General features: G+C 44.9%; 5 protein-coding genes across 5 annotated transcripts; 2 read left to right on the plus strand and 3 right to left on the minus strand.

The window, feature by feature from the left end:
- Positions 1 to 364: 364 nt before the first annotated feature.
- Positions 365 to 1,813, minus strand: EAE98_009127 (uncharacterized protein; the record flags this gene model as incomplete). Its single annotated transcript, XM_038956748.1, has 2 exons — positions 365 to 1,706; positions 1,776 to 1,813. The coding sequence occupies 2 exons, from the start codon at positions 1,811 to 1,813 to the stop codon at positions 365 to 367; spliced, it is 1,380 nt and encodes a 459-aa protein (XP_038806814.1).
- A 1,827-nt stretch (positions 1,814 to 3,640) lies between these two features.
- EAE98_009128 (uncharacterized protein) lies at positions 3,641 to 5,638 on the minus strand (the record flags this gene model as incomplete). Its single annotated transcript, XM_038956749.1, has 4 exons — positions 3,641 to 3,869; positions 3,919 to 4,309; positions 4,362 to 4,741; positions 4,788 to 5,638. 4 exons carry the CDS (start codon positions 5,636 to 5,638, stop codon positions 3,641 to 3,643), a joined length of 1,851 nt encoding a protein of 616 aa, XP_038806815.1.
- Positions 5,639 to 6,824: 1,186 nt separating this feature from the next.
- On the minus strand, positions 6,825 to 8,285 carry EAE98_009129 (uncharacterized protein; the record flags this gene model as incomplete). The annotated part of the gene is made up of 1 exon (XM_038956750.1): positions 6,825 to 8,285. The coding sequence occupies one exon, from the start codon at positions 8,283 to 8,285 to the stop codon at positions 6,825 to 6,827; it is 1,461 nt and encodes a 486-aa protein (XP_038806816.1).
- A 751-nt stretch (positions 8,286 to 9,036) lies between these two features.
- Positions 9,037 to 13,603, plus strand: EAE98_009130 (uncharacterized protein; the record flags this gene model as incomplete). Its single annotated transcript, XM_038956751.1, has 4 exons — positions 9,037 to 9,175; positions 9,230 to 11,415; positions 11,475 to 12,631; positions 12,685 to 13,603. The coding sequence occupies 4 exons, from the start codon at positions 9,037 to 9,039 to the stop codon at positions 13,601 to 13,603; spliced, it is 4,401 nt and encodes a 1,466-aa protein (XP_038806817.1).
- Positions 13,604 to 14,271: 668 nt separating this feature from the next.
- On the plus strand, positions 14,272 to 15,761 carry EAE98_009131 (uncharacterized protein; the record flags this gene model as incomplete). The annotated part of the gene is made up of 3 exons (XM_038956752.1): positions 14,272 to 14,718; positions 14,774 to 15,448; positions 15,516 to 15,761. 3 exons carry the CDS (start codon positions 14,272 to 14,274, stop codon positions 15,759 to 15,761), a joined length of 1,368 nt encoding a protein of 455 aa, XP_038806818.1.
- Between the last annotated feature and the right edge of the window lie 609 nt (positions 15,762 to 16,370).

Here is a 16,370-nt window from a genome sequence, read left to right on the forward strand (position 1 = left end):
TCAAAGTGACCATATAGTCATCTCTTCAATATCAGGGTATCTCCAACACGTCGCTCAAATTATTACCACCCATCTCAAGCCATCTCAAGCCATCTTATCCATTATCTGATGTCCTCCAGACCCAAAAAAAATAAAAAATAAAATGGACCATCAAAATGGCAAAACTGGGGGCGACCCAGAAACCCGGCTTTCCGTGCTTTTTTCTGTTACAATCTACACTCTACACTCTACACTCTACTCTACACACCAACCCACAGGATTTCATTTGGAACACGGACTTGCCTACTGCGCCATCAGGCCCGTGGGTTGGTGCTGGAAGTAGGCGATTTCCTATATATATAGGTAATAAGCGCATGTCGCATATTCACTCAATTTCGTTCCGGTCTTGCATCGGAACTTGGACTGCAGGCGCATGTTCGACAGCCGTATCTTTGAATGCTGCTTCAGCTTGCGGCACTGAATCTGATTCGCCAACAATTGCATCTTTTCGATGGACAGCACGCCATCCCTCTGTTTTCTCGATAGCGGCTTTTTCTGCTTCTTTTAGCCATTTCTCCCACTTCGCTGTCGAAGGTGCAGCCCCACTCGTCTTCACCCATCCGATTTTCTGTGTCTCTCGGATCGCGTACCATAATGTTCTAGTGAAAGAAGGCCTTCCATCAACATCGTCCGCGTTCTGCTCCAGATTTGCTCCTTTCGCATCTTCAGGCGTAATTTCCTCCCATTTATAGCTCGACAGATCCCATAATCTCCTTTTGTTCATCAAAGCTACCCCCCAGTATGCACCGTTGAGAACGATATAAGACGCACCAATAGAGATTTGCATTTGGAAATCACAATTTCCAAGGAGCACGACCGAAACCATGAGTAGACAAGTACCGATGCCAACAAGCACTCGGTAGGGATCTTTCTTAACATAGTATTGGCATTCCTCAGTTCCGTTATATAGTTCTCGGGCAACTTCTTCTTTGCACTTAACTACGATGAATGCTCCTTCCCTGGTGCGGATCACAACATCGCCCGACAGAACTTTGACGTTGTTGTTGCGATTCATGAGAGCGGGTGACCAATAGGATGCGTAACCAACGATTGATGAGGCAAGGGACATAGTAAAGAGTGCAACACATGCTGTTCCGTCATGGGTCAACACGGCCCATATAAAAAGTCCAATGGTCAAGAAGAATGATATTAGAGAAAGACAGTTGAGAGGTGACCACAATCTAGCTGGCACGTGGGGTTTCTTGTTGTCGACATTGGTTCCACGATGGGTGATTCTGGCTCTAAGTGTATCACGACGTCGAGGTTGAGGCGTTGTGCCGCTCTCTAATGAAGATTCGATACTGCTAGTAGCCAAAACCTGCCTCTCCTTGTTCGCGGGTGTAGGTGGAGTCACCACCGGAGGAGGGGCATTTTTATGCTCGATCTCGAAGACCTTGAACTCGAAAGGCTTGAGCTCTTCTATTGGATGTATGATGTTTGGGAAGAAGTTGAGTGATTGCACATATACTCCGTTATGTACACCGACCACAGCAGCGTTAACTTGTGGCATTCGAGAGGGACGCGAAGATTTGAGGAGGACTTGTGGGGCGGGAATGATTCGAGGGAGCATGCACATCCAAGATGAGGTCATAGTTTGCGAGTGATCAGCCATGGCAGATTCCCCTATGACTGCCAAGAGTGACACGATATCTAATCGCCATCCTTCACTGTGGTAGTTGTTAGTCTATGGACAGGATATGAGAAGTATGCGAATGATGATATGACATCTAACATACCGAGCCTCTTTCCCCGAGGGAAACCATGAATTTGTCATCTCCAATACTGTGTCGAAGGTCTAACGCCTGATGGCTGTCGTCTCGAATCTTCGAGGTTCGACTTCGAGTCAAATGTAGTAACCGTGCTTGCCGTTCTGTTTTCTCTTTCCTCCTTTCTCACACGCGTCTCAAAGTTGTAAATATCAGGTTTTCGCTTTCTCAACGACTCTTTTAATATCTTATCCTTTTTATTTTCGTTCGACTCTTTACTCCCCCAAGAAAAGAAGCCTTCGTATATTTATTGTTCATAGGGGAAGATCAAAAAAAAAAGAAATCTACAGAGCCTCATGCCAGCTTGCCTAGCTGGCATATATCATCCGGTTCCATACCCCTCCATCTTCAACAAGTGACCCAAAAGGGCAATCGCGTCTCACAGGCCCTGGGAGCTGAAAAACGCGGAGCCAGTAGCGCGTGGGTCGGAGATACCATTGCAGGGGATGTGTCAGAGGGCTGTGCCTATGTTTACACACCCACCTGGTCAGCCTACTTCGCACATTGCTTTTATATGATGAAGGTTCGTTTGCGGTGCCATGAATTGGATGTCCTTTCTTGGCTGCTGAAAAGAGTTTTATCATATGATTAGATAATACGAATGTTGAGTATATTCTTACAAATTTCGAAAGTTTAAATTTCCTGTTAATCCGGATGTTGTTATGAGAATTTAGCGATTATGTCCTAACATTTAGCGTCTGTTCAGCGTTCAGACCACTCTAAAGTCCCAGTGACTCCCTCTCGTGAGTCCCGTCGAAACTAAATCCATATTAGTGCAGGCCAAGCCCTATAAGTGGATGTTGAATACCCTCAAGCGACTAGCAGTGCCCTTTAGTACCTCGTTGTGAGGTTGTTTCCCAATTTCAAGGTTTCTTAACCACATGTTCATCTAATTTTTGTTTCGTTTGTAGATTTTCCGTTTGTTTTCCGTTTGTCAACACATGTCTGTCTACCATTCTTTTGCTACCATACATACATTCAAGTTCAGCAAAATCTACATTCGGCGGCTATGCATGCACGAAACCTCGGAGTTCAGAGGAAAGAGGTAAGGAGGCGGCACAGCAAACAGGGACTCTGAAAAGAAAAAGCGATTTTATTCGAATCTCTTTTCGGCCAGACATTACGGGGCGGAAATGGACATTTTCGTTGGTAGATGAAGGGGTATTTATTATACGCGGCGTTCACGGTTAGTAAAAGATATTGCTGTTCTATCCATAGCTGATGAGACACGAGCATCTACTGCATATATTGAATCTCTTTTCTACGATACTTTCGTCACCACCAAATAATCGATTGGGTAACAAACAATGACCAGCTATTCAACAATGCCGTGGTGCCGTCTTGGAACTCGATAATACTACATAGATAGATATTTGTAGATGCCTACCCGTAGGTACCCATCTAGGCATGTGATCGTTTCGAGGCTGAATGTAATAATGGCTGGAGTCATTCCTTTCTTATTGCTCATGTCAGATTCAAGTTGAGGTTTGTACAACTTCAATGATAGATATATGGGGGCCAAATCCCGAGATAAGGAATCTCATAATTAAATAATATGGTAAAAGCATAGTAAAAGTCATCAAGTATAATAATAAACATCATACACCCAAAATCCAAAGTAAGAAGTCGTCTCTCGTTGTGACTCGTATATCAATATCTCGTGCGCCTCAACGCCCACAATCATCTCGCTCCCACCCATTTTCTGATTCCTAGGCCACAGCCTCATCTTACATGCAGTCGGCGGTATTAAATGAAGTTGAAATCAACGAAAGTGCCTGAACAAGGCACGATAGTCGTGTAACTCCAATCCCTCCCCTGATCGTCTTGGTAAATAATCAATGTCGATCAGATGCTGGTGTCCATTCATTTACCCAACTATACTTATCAACAATCCACTGACAGTAATCTCTCCATCTCGTGGTCCATTCCTTAGTAACGTCTTTTTTCTCCTCGTTATCCATGCAGCTATATTCTAAGCTCCACTCTGCAAGTTGCTTCCAGCCGTGAAGAGACATTGATTCAGAGCCAACCATTACTTGATAGAAGTCGTGAGATAAGGATGATCTAATATATGTTAGTGAACGTTCGTTTGATGGGGATTAGGAGAACATGCCTATAGAATGTAGCATTATCGCTATTGATCGTACAAGGCACATCGTTTGCCAGTAGAACCGGAAGGTTGTGTCCCGCAATGTTCGGAGTGAGGCCAAGAACCTCGTTAGAGATAGGACATGATTCGATAGCAATTTTCTTTTCTTTGAATATCTCCATGAGAATAGGATGTCTCGCGACTGCGTAACCGTGTCCTATTCTCTTTGCATTTAGTAATATCGCATCGAAAAGATTGCCATCCACTTTTCCGCCAACCTCTAGCGTCTCCCCACAATGGAATAGAAATGGGATATCTAGCTTTTGGTCTCGACATTTCCGACGGAATGCAAGAAATTCGGGCACGAAATGTCGAAGCTCGTTTCCCATCTCTTCGTGGCCCACAAGATCAAACCCTAGATTCTTGTTAGTGGAAGTGTGTAGATTTGACATTTAAAGCAGACTAACCACAAAGTAGTTTCTGATACTTCTTCTTTAAATCAATGCACTCGTCTAAAGCTATCTCAATTTTGCCTCTATCAAATGAGCGAGGTGTGCAATAAATGACTTTCATGCCCCCGAAGTACTGGCCCTTGCTTCGAATCTCTTGCATAGTCCGGTGGAGCTCTTCGTTGATGATATTCATAATCCCCTCATTGCCAATAGTTCTTGTGCCATCATCAGACTTGAGGGAATTCGTAGCCATGAAATTTGGGCGTATCTCAGCATACTGGATGTTATCTTTGACGAAATCTTTAATGCACTCCTTGGTGTAGTTTCTGAATGCGGATTCATAAGCAAATAATCCTTTCATCATCTGAGTCCTATAATTGAACTTTTCCCAGATGCTAATCGTGTTAGCCATGAAATCTCCCATCGAATGTGTATACATACCCGCGACCAGTTTGAGAGCAACCATGGGCCTCGTCTTCCGAAATCAACATTTTTCTCTCAAGCCATATTTCAGCACCAGTCGTACCGCTCAACCTTGTCTCATTCTCGTCTACAAAATCGAACTTCCTTTGAAATTGCTTGTATGGCATCCAGCTGTTGGAGACATAATCAATATCTGTGATAACTCCCAGAGGAACATAAGTTTCTTTTTCCTCTCCTTTCACGTGGGTTGCTTCATGAGGTGTCATTACCATAAAAGAGATTCGTGAAGCTGTGTAATTTTCTCGTGACGTTAGAGGTAGAGTACTACGGATGTACATTGCATCAACATCTCTAGCTTGCTGTATCAAGAATTGTGCTGGTAAACATGAATTGAAATGAATGTGAAGGTGAGCTCCTTTTGGCATTCGTTTTGCAATCTCGAATAATTTCGTATCATTGATGAGATCCACGTTTCCCAGAAAGTGCTCTCCTTGAGTTTTCTTTTCAGTAGCGAGATCTTTCGCGTCGACTGATTTTCCATGAGTATTTTCCCAATCAAAATTTCTGATTCTCTGAACAATTTTTGCCGCTTTTTTTTCCACTTCTGAAGCCAACTCTTCAGCTTTCGCATCAAATGCAGTTCTCCGTTCAGCCAGCTGAAGAGACTGAAGAGCTTTATCATAATCTTCTGGAGTGTCGAATTCTCTTTTCTCGATCGCGAGACGCCAGATTTCCTTTGCTCTTGTCCCAGGTCTTCCAGATTGAGGCATCTTCAAGATACTGGATCTCGGCTTCTCTCTCTGGATCTCTTTGATTTCGCTATCCGGCGCTTCCTCGCCGTCTTTCAGTGTAGAGCACAAAACACCCATCCCATCCAGTATGAATATCACGATGTTCTACAAGCAGTACAGCTTGATAAGATCAGAAGCTAGATTGAAAATAAATCAGTATCCGTACAGATTGTCGTCGCCAGATCGCCCACATTTGTTGGAGATGTTGTAAAAATTGTCACGATCGCATGCTCGAGTGACCTTGTGAGAAACTCAGCCACCCTGATCAGTGAGTGAGATTACTGCGTGTTTGCGAGAGAGATCAGAGCTCCCTATTGGCTGCAGACCTCGTGCCTGTGTGATGAGAGCGCTAGACCTGCGTTGGGTTGTATTTTGCAAGCGGTCGACAAATTATGTACTGGAATTTATTCAATATTAAGGACTTCTCTTGGATGTGATTATTCAAGAGCGAATCGAGTAAGGAAGGAATAACGTCGTGGTTACAGTCTATAATTATTATTGTTATGAAAAGCTCAAAAGGGATCGTAAATAAGTATCAATGGTTGATGGTTGATGAGGGGATTCTCTACCTGCCCAGGTGGTAGTTATCAAGATAAGCAGGCTTATCATCGACCGAGCATGGCAATGCAAGGCTGAATTCAAGGCGATCTTGTGTAACCATGGCACTGGAACTTTTACTACCTGGGCAACCTAGTATAGGTATATAGACCGCGGTCGACATTGTCAGCCGAGCTTGGCCCATCACCGGTGGCCTTTTTACGTTGGGGATGGCATCAATTGCTGTTCACACGAGCTATACGAAGCTCGCCGAATACTCATCAGCGCTTGTACAGCACACACATACAGTATCACTAGAGCTCAGCTCTGAGCAATTGGGAAATTGGTGTCAGAAACATTGGCCCAAGCACTTCAGAATTGTCATCCAAGTGGAGAACATGTTCTGTTGTGAAATATATGAACACATCGAGTACGTGAAGTCTCAAAATTAAGCCCCAAGACGTGTTCATTGCTTTCCAGTCCCGGTTGGTCTCAAAACATTCACGAAGAGGAAGTCGGTGTGCGGAAGACGAAGTCGGAAATTTTATCATGTACAGAGGACAACTTTTGTATTATGAATGTAGCGAAACTACTCTATTATGTGAATTTGCGCCAAACGCTCCTTTGCTACCCAGCCAATTCGATCGCCTGAAAGGTCTAAAATCTTTCTTATGCTAAAACAATGGCATCCATTCATTATCAAGCTACCAATCCAAAAGGTAGATTTCTAATCCTCGAATTTGATACCCTTTTTTCCTTCAACGTCAATGTAACCGCCTCTGTAACTTCCACGCTTCTTCTTGTTCTTCTCCTTGGTGAAACCCTTGCCTTTAGTAACGATCAAATCCTCATGAGCCTTTTGCGCATAATCATATGGTACGAATGCGTTACTGGACAACCTCGGGTCGACTTTGGTGTCTTTTGGAATGCGAGAAAATGGTACGTTTTGTTTTCTAGGAAGCTTCGCGGCAGGCATTGGTGGCAATGGGGGGTCTAGCACTTTGTCATTAGATGAGCCCTTGCCTTCGGAAAGAGTCTCGCTGGTGTCTGAGCTAGCCCTTGGCTCTTTCTTTGTAACTTTGCCAGAATCGCTCTCGGAATCAGAGTCGGAACTGGAGTCGGAAGATGAATCAGAATCAGAATCAGAATCAGAATCAGGCAATGGAGTTTTCTTCGCAATTGATTGTGTAGAAGAATCGGAATCCGAATCGGAATCCGAATCGGAATCCGAATCGGAGTCAGAACCAGAGTCGGAGTCGGACGAATCAGAAGAGCTAGAATCGTCTTCAGAGCTAGACTCCGATGAAGATGCCGAAGACTCTTTTTCGGTAGCAGCTGTCTTGGCCTTCTTAGATTTTGGGGCATCTTCTTCTGAACTTGAATCCGAATCGGATGACGATGAATCGCTATCCGAAGTAGCTTTTCGTTTCAGAGTGTTGGCTTTTGGTTTAGGTGAGGGAGATTTGACAACTGATGGCGCATCATCTTCATCATCAGCATCGCTATCGGAACTGCTCGAAGAGGACGACGAGGAAGACGAAGACGAAGAAGATGAGGAAGATCTTCGGGAAGCATTTTTCTTGGCCGGTGGAGCATCTGCCATCTCGACATCGCTTTCCTCTTCACTTTCCTCCTCACTGCTCGAATCACTACTGTCACTGCTGCTACTGCTGCTGCTCGAGGTATCCTCAGAAGGAGCATTGGCTGGCTTTGGCTTTGGGGTTTCGTTCTTTTTAATGGCCGCAGCTTTGAGTGCCGCAATCTCTTCTTTGGACGCCTGCCATTCATTGTATATATCTTCAAGGGAGGTGGCAGTGCTGTTGCTTGCTGCAGTTGCCTCCTCTCGGTTGCGACGTTCAGTCTTCAAGGTGCGACTAGTTTGCATGAGTTCGTGCTGTTCGAGAAATTTGCCGACAAGATCGAGTAAATGAGAAGGAATTCCAGACTTGGGGGGTTCGCCTGCATCTCGGCGGTTGAGAAGATCTTGCGCAATTTTTTTGTCCTGCTTGTTCTTCGAACGTCCTTCGTTGCCAGATTTGTTAGCTGGGGCTTGATTGGCATCAGCACCAGAGCCGGCAGGAAAAAGCCAATCTGGTTGTGGTTGACCAGCAGGTGTTCTTCTCTTTCCCAATGCCTGCATATTGGCATTATCCGCCCCCATATTGCGTTTGTTCTGCTTTGGCCTCATACTTATTAAATGTATGGAATTGAAGATATATTGGGTTGGGGATTGATCGCAAAAAATAAAAAACTACAGCTTATCGGCAGAAAAAAAAAGTTCCCAAGGAAGGGAGAAATGACAAAAAGCGGCTAATCTACAATAAGATTAGTGCCATTTGGCTTTGATGCGGCGTACGAGTCCGCCCCGACTATCAAGAGCCTTGTAAGAATTGAAGAAGATTTGGATATGAGAACTTATCAGTACCTAGGCAGAGAGAGAGAGCCATTCTCAAAGCCTAGGCATCCTTGACCCTTTGCATATGAGAATACTGTAGACTCGATCAATCTACTAATAAATTCTTCATGACCTCTCTGTCAAAATACTTTGTTGATATTCATGATTAATATTGATGAGTGATTTGAAAGACTCAATAAGGAAGGTATGGCCAAAGATCGGATCTTATTATGCCCGTCTCGAAGGTCCTTGATTATGTAATGCAAATGGTGCCTGCGTGCTTGCTGGTTTGATGTCAGGGAACAGGACCTAGAAAGCTGGAGTCAAACTGTAAGCACCAAATAACCTAATATCTGACTTGCACCTCATATGCTCTTCTATCTATGTGAGTTGTGCTGTGACTTTTGAATGCTATTTAACAATTCCAAAAAATGATTTTCGAGCCAACTGCAGAACAACTCCCAAGTCGCCTTCACGAATAAATGATTGAAAAGGATACACAGAACAGTCGTCTCGATTTAACGAACGTGGCTCCGCCTGCCACATGGACGGCTCTACACGAACTGGCTCTAGCGGGGTCACTGGCAGTGACAGGAGTGGTATGAGCAGGGCGGAAAGATTCGAAGATGAGAAGAGACGAATTATCGAAAGCTGTTTTGGGAAAAAGGATGCAGATGGCTCCTGTAAGATTAGTCCAGTTTGCGCTGAAGGTGCCAGCTAACCCCTCGGTCGTCTAGTATTGGAATCATACATCACACACATAAGAATCATTGAGGATGCTGCCTATCCCTCTACCCCCCCTCCTTTGAACGCAAATCCAGATGCCAAAAAACCTCGTCTTATAATTGTTGCAGTGCGCAAATCTGGACGAGTCCGTATGCACAAAGCTAGGGAGAATGCGAACGGAAGCTTTTCAATAGGCAAAACTTGGATGCTCGATGATCTATCTGCGGTAGAGTCTTTTAGTGGAGCAGTGCCTGCGAGCGCTGAGGAAGAGCAACGTAAGCAATGGGCCGGTGGAATGGGATTCATTGTAACAATTGGAAAGCCCTATTATTGGCAGGCCAATACTCAGAAAGAAAAGCAATTCTTCATCGCAAGCTTGGTCAAAATTTACACAAAATATACTGGCGGAAAAGCGCCAGAGCTCATTGGGTTCGACTCAAGAGAAAGGGAGCAATTATCTGGTATTTCTTCTGCTGCACGACCCCAACAACCTCCCCCCCAAGACATGCGGCGGCCCTCACAACCCCAGCAGCCATCCTCTTCCGCATCTTCTCCTTATGAACAGAATCAAAGTCGACCGTTCAAACGTGATCCGTCCCGAGAGCCAGTACTTCGTAGCCAACCTAGCCGAGATGCTATGCAACGCCCACCAGGTCAAATGCCGCCCAATGCTAGTCCAGCTTTTCCACAACAAAATTCCAGACCTCCTATGCGACCACCGCGCGATGTTTCGCCAAATCCCAGTGCTAAGCTAACTGGTGTTACACCTCAACAGAGCCAAGCAAGTCTGCGTAGACTGGAGGGGGCCAATCCAAGCCAGGAGTCTTTTGGGCGCAGTGACGACAGCAGCAGCTTACCACCTCGCTCACGTGGTGGTACCAATGGGTTACCTAACACACCTGGTCGCTTTCCTGATAGGAGCATAACGCCAAATTCCCAACGCGGTCCACCTGAAGCCGGATTTCCGAGTCCGAAACGAGACAGGTCAGCGGATGCGCCGCCAATGCCTGCTCCACTAACTATTCCACCGGAGAGACGTCGGCCGCCAATGCCAAATATTGGAGATGCATCTCGGTTGCGTAGTGCGGACTCAATGGACAATATCGTGCCGGCGCCATTAGCTAGTCCTGGTATGCGGAGAGATGATATGCGTCCTCCTACCCGGAGCAGTGAACGATCGATACCTCGCGAACGAGACACCAATGGAAATGGTAGCATCGACAGCAAGCTTACAGAGCCAGCAGCATTGGAAACACCCCGCGATGATATGGGAGATAGCAGCAAGAATGAACCTCCGCCAGTTCCTGCACCTGCGCCTGCGCCGGCTGTGAATTCTCCTGTCTCTCCTATTGCTTCACCTACCAGCCCCATTTCACCTTCAGCAGAGGATCAAGAGGATGAGGAACTGCGCCCAGGCCTAGGACCAATGATCAAAAAGAAATCCAAGGGTGACATTGCGAGTACTTTCCTCAGGGCGGCTAAAAATGCAAACGGATTTAAGCCTCGTGCTGGTGGTGCTGCCGAACGTCTTAGAGAAGCAGCACTGGCAGCTAAGTCTCCCAACGGTCCTGATGGAATAACCGGTGTGGTTCCAGCACCTTCCTTACTTCGGGCATTAAGTAGTGATAGTGCAACTACAATTAATACTACCCCTGCTACTGTACCTGCTGTTGTTCCTGCTGCTTCGCCCGAAGTCCCATCTCCTCCAGTTGAAGCCCTTCCAGAGAAATCGGCTGCACGCAAACCTAATCCTGAAGTTGTTCCGGAAGTCAAGGTTACAGTCCCTGATAAGGATATACCTAGTACTGTTGAAGGTCCTGCAAAGACATCTGATACAGGATCACTTGACAAGCTAAAGGCTCGCGAACCTAGACGGCCAAAATCTGCCTCCGAGGCAATGCAAAAAGAACTAGCGTCTTTAGGTATTGACCCAAGTTTCTTGGATGGTCGAGGCTCCGATCTTGTCAATGCTTGGGATGAGTTTGGATGGGTAGGAGAAGGCGTTCACACAAAAGTCATCGATACTTTAAAGGATGATGTTGAGCGAGAGCTCAACAAGGTTCAAGCCGGAGGCTGGCTAAACCGATTAGAAGAGGAAGATGAGCGAGTAGAGGCGATCAAAAGAGGACTAGATACATGTATGGATGAATGTGACGAACTTGATGGTTTGCTCACATTGTATCTTGTGGAGCTTGGCGTAAGTTATTCCCATAAATGCTTTTCTGGAGATCTTTGTGTGTTAATAAAATATTTCAGACACTTAACGAGGATATTGCGTACATCGAAGCCCAGTCACAAGGTCTGCAAGTACAAACAGCCAATCAAAAGCTTTTGCAAGTTGAGCTTCAATCTTTATTGGATACAATATCGATTTCATCATCACAGCTTGAATGCCTCAAGACAGCATCGCTGGAGCGACCTCATGATCTCGAGTTGATTGAAAAATCCTTAGTTGTATTGTTCAAAGCTATGGTCACTATTGATCCTTCACTCAGTATTTCTGGTCCCAGAAGAAGCGAAGATGGTAGCGTTCGTTCCGGGAAAACTGGAGGTTTCGGCAATAGCGAGATCGGAAGCATGCGAGTCCTACAAGAGAAAAAAGACGTGTACCGAGTTACGAGCGTTGAGTTTCTTCAGCGCTTGCATTCCTTCTTACAAATGAAATTCCGCGCTGCAATTGACGAAACGAGAAAAGCGTTAGATCGAGAAAAGGGTGGTAATATCACCAGAGCAGCTGGAAGGGGCAAACTTGACCCACGTCATCATGATCTTGCGAGAAATATACTTTGGAGATACAGTCCACTGATGTTGTTCTCCAGAGAAGTTGCCCCCGATGAATGGGAGAGATTTTTGTTAGATTACGAGTCTGCATGCAAACCTTTGTACCAGGACGAGTTCAGGGACGCTGTTTTTGCCTGGAAGCGGATCGCTAGGAAAGCACATGGGGATGAATCTGATATTTTGTTTACCTCACAAACCGAAAAACAAACCGAAGGCCTCGCAACCACGACGGCTAGAAAACTGACAGTGAAAAGAAGTCAAACATTAGCAAAAATACGATCCCCAATTGGCGATGGCGGCAACAAAGCTAGCTCAGACAAGGCGGATGGTCGACTACCTCCAAACGAAGTATTTACGGGAGCTCTTGATGAAATGATTCCAATCATGAGCATGGAGCAAAATTTTATCGTCGAATTTTTCCATATCACATCACTAGAGCAACACGATTTTGCAGATTCCATCGCTGCTGCACCACCAGACTTGCGACGAGGTGGCGACTTAAGAAGGCCAAAAGTTATGGACCCGAACCGGATCTTGGCAAAACGTGTCGTGCAAACCATGGAAGAAATTTACGCTTTCTGGGCTGGTGATATGCAAGCACTCGTAGACTGGTCCCTCCAATCTGATCCATTGTAAGTCCACTATCATTCAACTAATCAGAAAACCTAACTAATTCTTTGAATAGGCAAGGTGTTGGAATACTCGTCTCAATTGAGCGCAAGCTTGTCGACCTCGAGGAATCAAGCCAGGAATACCTGGCACGCACACTTCAAAAACTACATGCTCGTTTACTGGGTTTATTTAACAAATTTCTCGATGAGCAAATACGCGCCATTGAAGACACCAAAGTCAAAATAAAGAAGCGAAAGGGTGTTATTGGCTTCATAAGGATATTTCCTTCATTCTCGCTGGCAATAGAAACGATGCTAATGTCCGCCGACGGCCTCGAAGTCCGACAAATCGTAAACAATGCCTATTCGCGATTAAACAAAACCATGTTTGAGTCTCTAAAAGTCATCGCAAGAGAGAACCCAAGTGCCCAAACTGCAGGTGCAGATCCAGAGGACAAGGAGGCCCTCAACTATCAGATTTTACTCATCGAAAATATGAACCACTACCTTGAAGAAGTGGATGTTCGCTCCAATCCGATACTTGAAGAATGGCGAGAAAATGCCAGCCAAGAAATGGATGAACACATGACATTGTATCTTGGCGCTGTGATTCGTAGACCTTTAGGAAAGCTTCTCGATTTCTTAGAAAGCACCGAGAGTCTTATGCTTTCAAGACAACCTGGTGAATCGGCTTCGAGAATTTCGTCAATGCCTAGTCACTCTAAATCAACTTTCAAGAAAATTCTTGCTGGTTATGATGCTAAGGAAATTAGAAAAGGTATTGAAACTCTCAAGAAGCGAGTAGAAAAACATTTCGGCGATGCAGATGATCCAGGACTCAGCCGAGAACTTGTTATCAAGGTGCACCAACAATGCGAAAGATTGTACGAAAGAGTCGACGATAGAATTTTGACAATCAGCAGAGATGTCTATGATGGAGAGATTATTGCTGAATGGACAAGGGCCGATATTTCTACAGCATTTAGAAAGTAGGTGTTGTCATGAAGGGATCAAAATTCTTCTATTCTGATTTCATTCAATATAAAATTTCAGTGGGATGTAGTATGAGCGCAAACATATGATTAAAATGGGCGTTTCGAGGAGGGTACGGGTAGTCATTACCATGGCCGCAGCAAACCTTGTAATTCTAGGGGATATACCATGAGCTTGAAGAATGAAGAGCAAAAAATAATCAATTTCCATAGCTGGCTACATTTCTTTTCATCCCTTATCATTTTGAACAACTTGAGCCTGGGCGAGTACAAACAGATCTATCTAAGTTTTGATCTCCATCTTTTTTGTCTAGATGCTATTTATGTACTGCTATGATAGCCGAGGATATTAGACGGAAACTGACGGGTGAACACACCCACTCCGTATTTTTCTCCGGCAGTAACTTGTTTTAGTGGTCAGTCTAACAGACGGAGATGAGTAAGCGCTATGATATATATCAGTTCCTCCATTTTAGAATAAATGTACGATCGTTATTGTTGACAAATTTCCGAGTTTTGTTAGTATTCGTCTGTCAAATCAGACTTAATATTCGCCTCTGCATAGGTTTATCTTACATCTACCCCTGCAGGCATAAATTGGGACTTTAATAGTCAGATAAAATTTGGATGTTGTAATACTCCACCCAAAACGGATACTAAAGTATTATCATGGCGCCTGCCACTGACGCCCATCCTCTTCCGAACCTTTCAAATCGTGTGATTAATGAGACGAATCCAATGGGTGTTCTGACTGTAGACGAACCCCAGTCGCCTCAAAACACGTTCGAATTACGGCCTGTAACTCGCCAAAGACGAATCACAATTCTCATCTCAAGCTTTTTGACAATATGTATCACGATTGGTCTCAATCAATCTTATGGTGTGTTTCAGAGTTACTATATCTCTGAAGCCCAAACCATGCTTCCAAAATCTGCTCGTAACGAAGGCGCCTTGGTGGCTTTCGTGGGAACACTCGGGTCTGGACTCACATGGGCGGGTAGCGTTGTGGTAAATCCTATGATGGCAAGACTAGGTATGAAGGGCTCCAAACATATCTGTATGATGGGAGTTGCTTTCATGAGCCTAGGCTTTGGACTGGCTAGTGTCTGTAAAGAAGTTCGAAAATCACAATCCTCTCCCAACTCTAACATTCGCTGAATCGTTTCACTAGGTTTGGCAACTTTTATTGACACAAGGCTTGCTATATGGCATCGGCTCATCGTTTCTTTACTATCCAATTCTCAGCACAGCACCAGAGTATTTTACCACTCATCGTGGCTCAGCTATGGGGTTTATCCTGTCGGGTGCGGGGATCGGCGGGCTCGTTTTCTCTCCTTTGATACGCTTTCTTCTGACATCAATTGGACCAAGATGGACGCTTCGTTTACTTTCTCTCCTCGTGCTGATAATCGCATTGCCAATTGCCGCCACTGCAGCTCCATCACGATTCATAGGAAGGAGACAAACTCACGTTGATCTCAAATTGGCCATAAAGCCTGCGTTCATCTTTAGCGTTGGAGCTGGCTTTCTACAAGCGGGAGGCAACGGACTACCGCTCACATTTTTGGCTGAGTACTCCGTGGCTTTGGGCTACACGTCTGCTTTTGGGGCCACGTTGCTAGCTGTTTCGAACGGTATCAACTCTGTTAGTCGAGTTATGACGGGATTCGCTGGCGATAGGTTCGGGAGACAGAATACTCTAATTCTGACAGTCGTTTTATGCGTTATATCCGTGTTGGGATTTTGGCTAGGAAGTACTACTGCAAATGGTAACAAAGCATTGTGGTTGCTTTTTGTGGTTTTTTATGGTGTTGCAGGTGGTGGCTATAATGCTCTGTTTCCAACGGTATGTCACTTCTTTCCTACCTTCGTGCATCCCAATCTATCCAATTTGCTTACATATAAACTGGAAGACTGTGGCGGAAGTCTTTGGACTCCAGGCCTACGCTAGCGTGAATGGGTTTATCTATTTTGTTCGAGGCCTCGGAACCATGCTTGGAAGTCCGGTTGGTGGCAAAATTCTGGGGGAGAGCAAGTTGGGAAACTATCGTTCGGTGATCTTGTTTGATGCTGCGCTTTTGTCTGGCGCTACATTCTGCGTTATTGCGGTGCGATTTTTTGATTCTGTGGAAAAGAGATCTTGGAAGTGGATAGCTTAAGTTGTGTATCGTTGCATCATTAATTATATTTTAGCGAAGTTTTACATAGGACATAGATTCTTAGCTTGTCACAACCTCCATATAGCAAGGCATACGGGAACCATTGAGCAACTTTAAATAAGGACTCCTGGTGTCGACCAACTTTAATAGCTCATTGCATTCGACTGCTTGTACGCCGTTGATTGGTGGGACTTTTATATTTCACAGGCTCAGCCAGTCATTCCGCCAAGTTCAGACAACATTTTCTACCGTTTGGAATGGAGACTAAAAATGAGAGCTCGTTACATATGATACATTCAAACAATTAGGTAATGGTGTATGCGATATTTTTGAGCGACAGAAGTTCATTACACTCTGCCCAGTCCTTTATTGTCAAATGTTTGCGCAGAAAACCCTCTTCAACACAGCCTCTTTCCCCGGAAAACAATTCTTAGCATCTGACCCTAGAAAAGCACCAACAAAAAATACGCTCTGATATCATTGCGTGCCAAATCGAAGCGAAGGTCAAGATACTCTTTCCTCATAGGCCAGAAGACGTTTAAAGTTGGTCATTTTATCATCATTCCATGCTCAATGGGCTATTGTAAAGTCACTATCTTCGGCTCTTTC

Source organism: Botrytis deweyae, assembly GCF_014898535.1.
Source record: "Botrytis deweyae strain B1 chromosome Unknown BDEW_026, whole genome shotgun sequence".
Taxonomy (NCBI): domain Eukaryota; kingdom Fungi; phylum Ascomycota; class Leotiomycetes; order Helotiales; family Sclerotiniaceae; genus Botrytis; species Botrytis deweyae.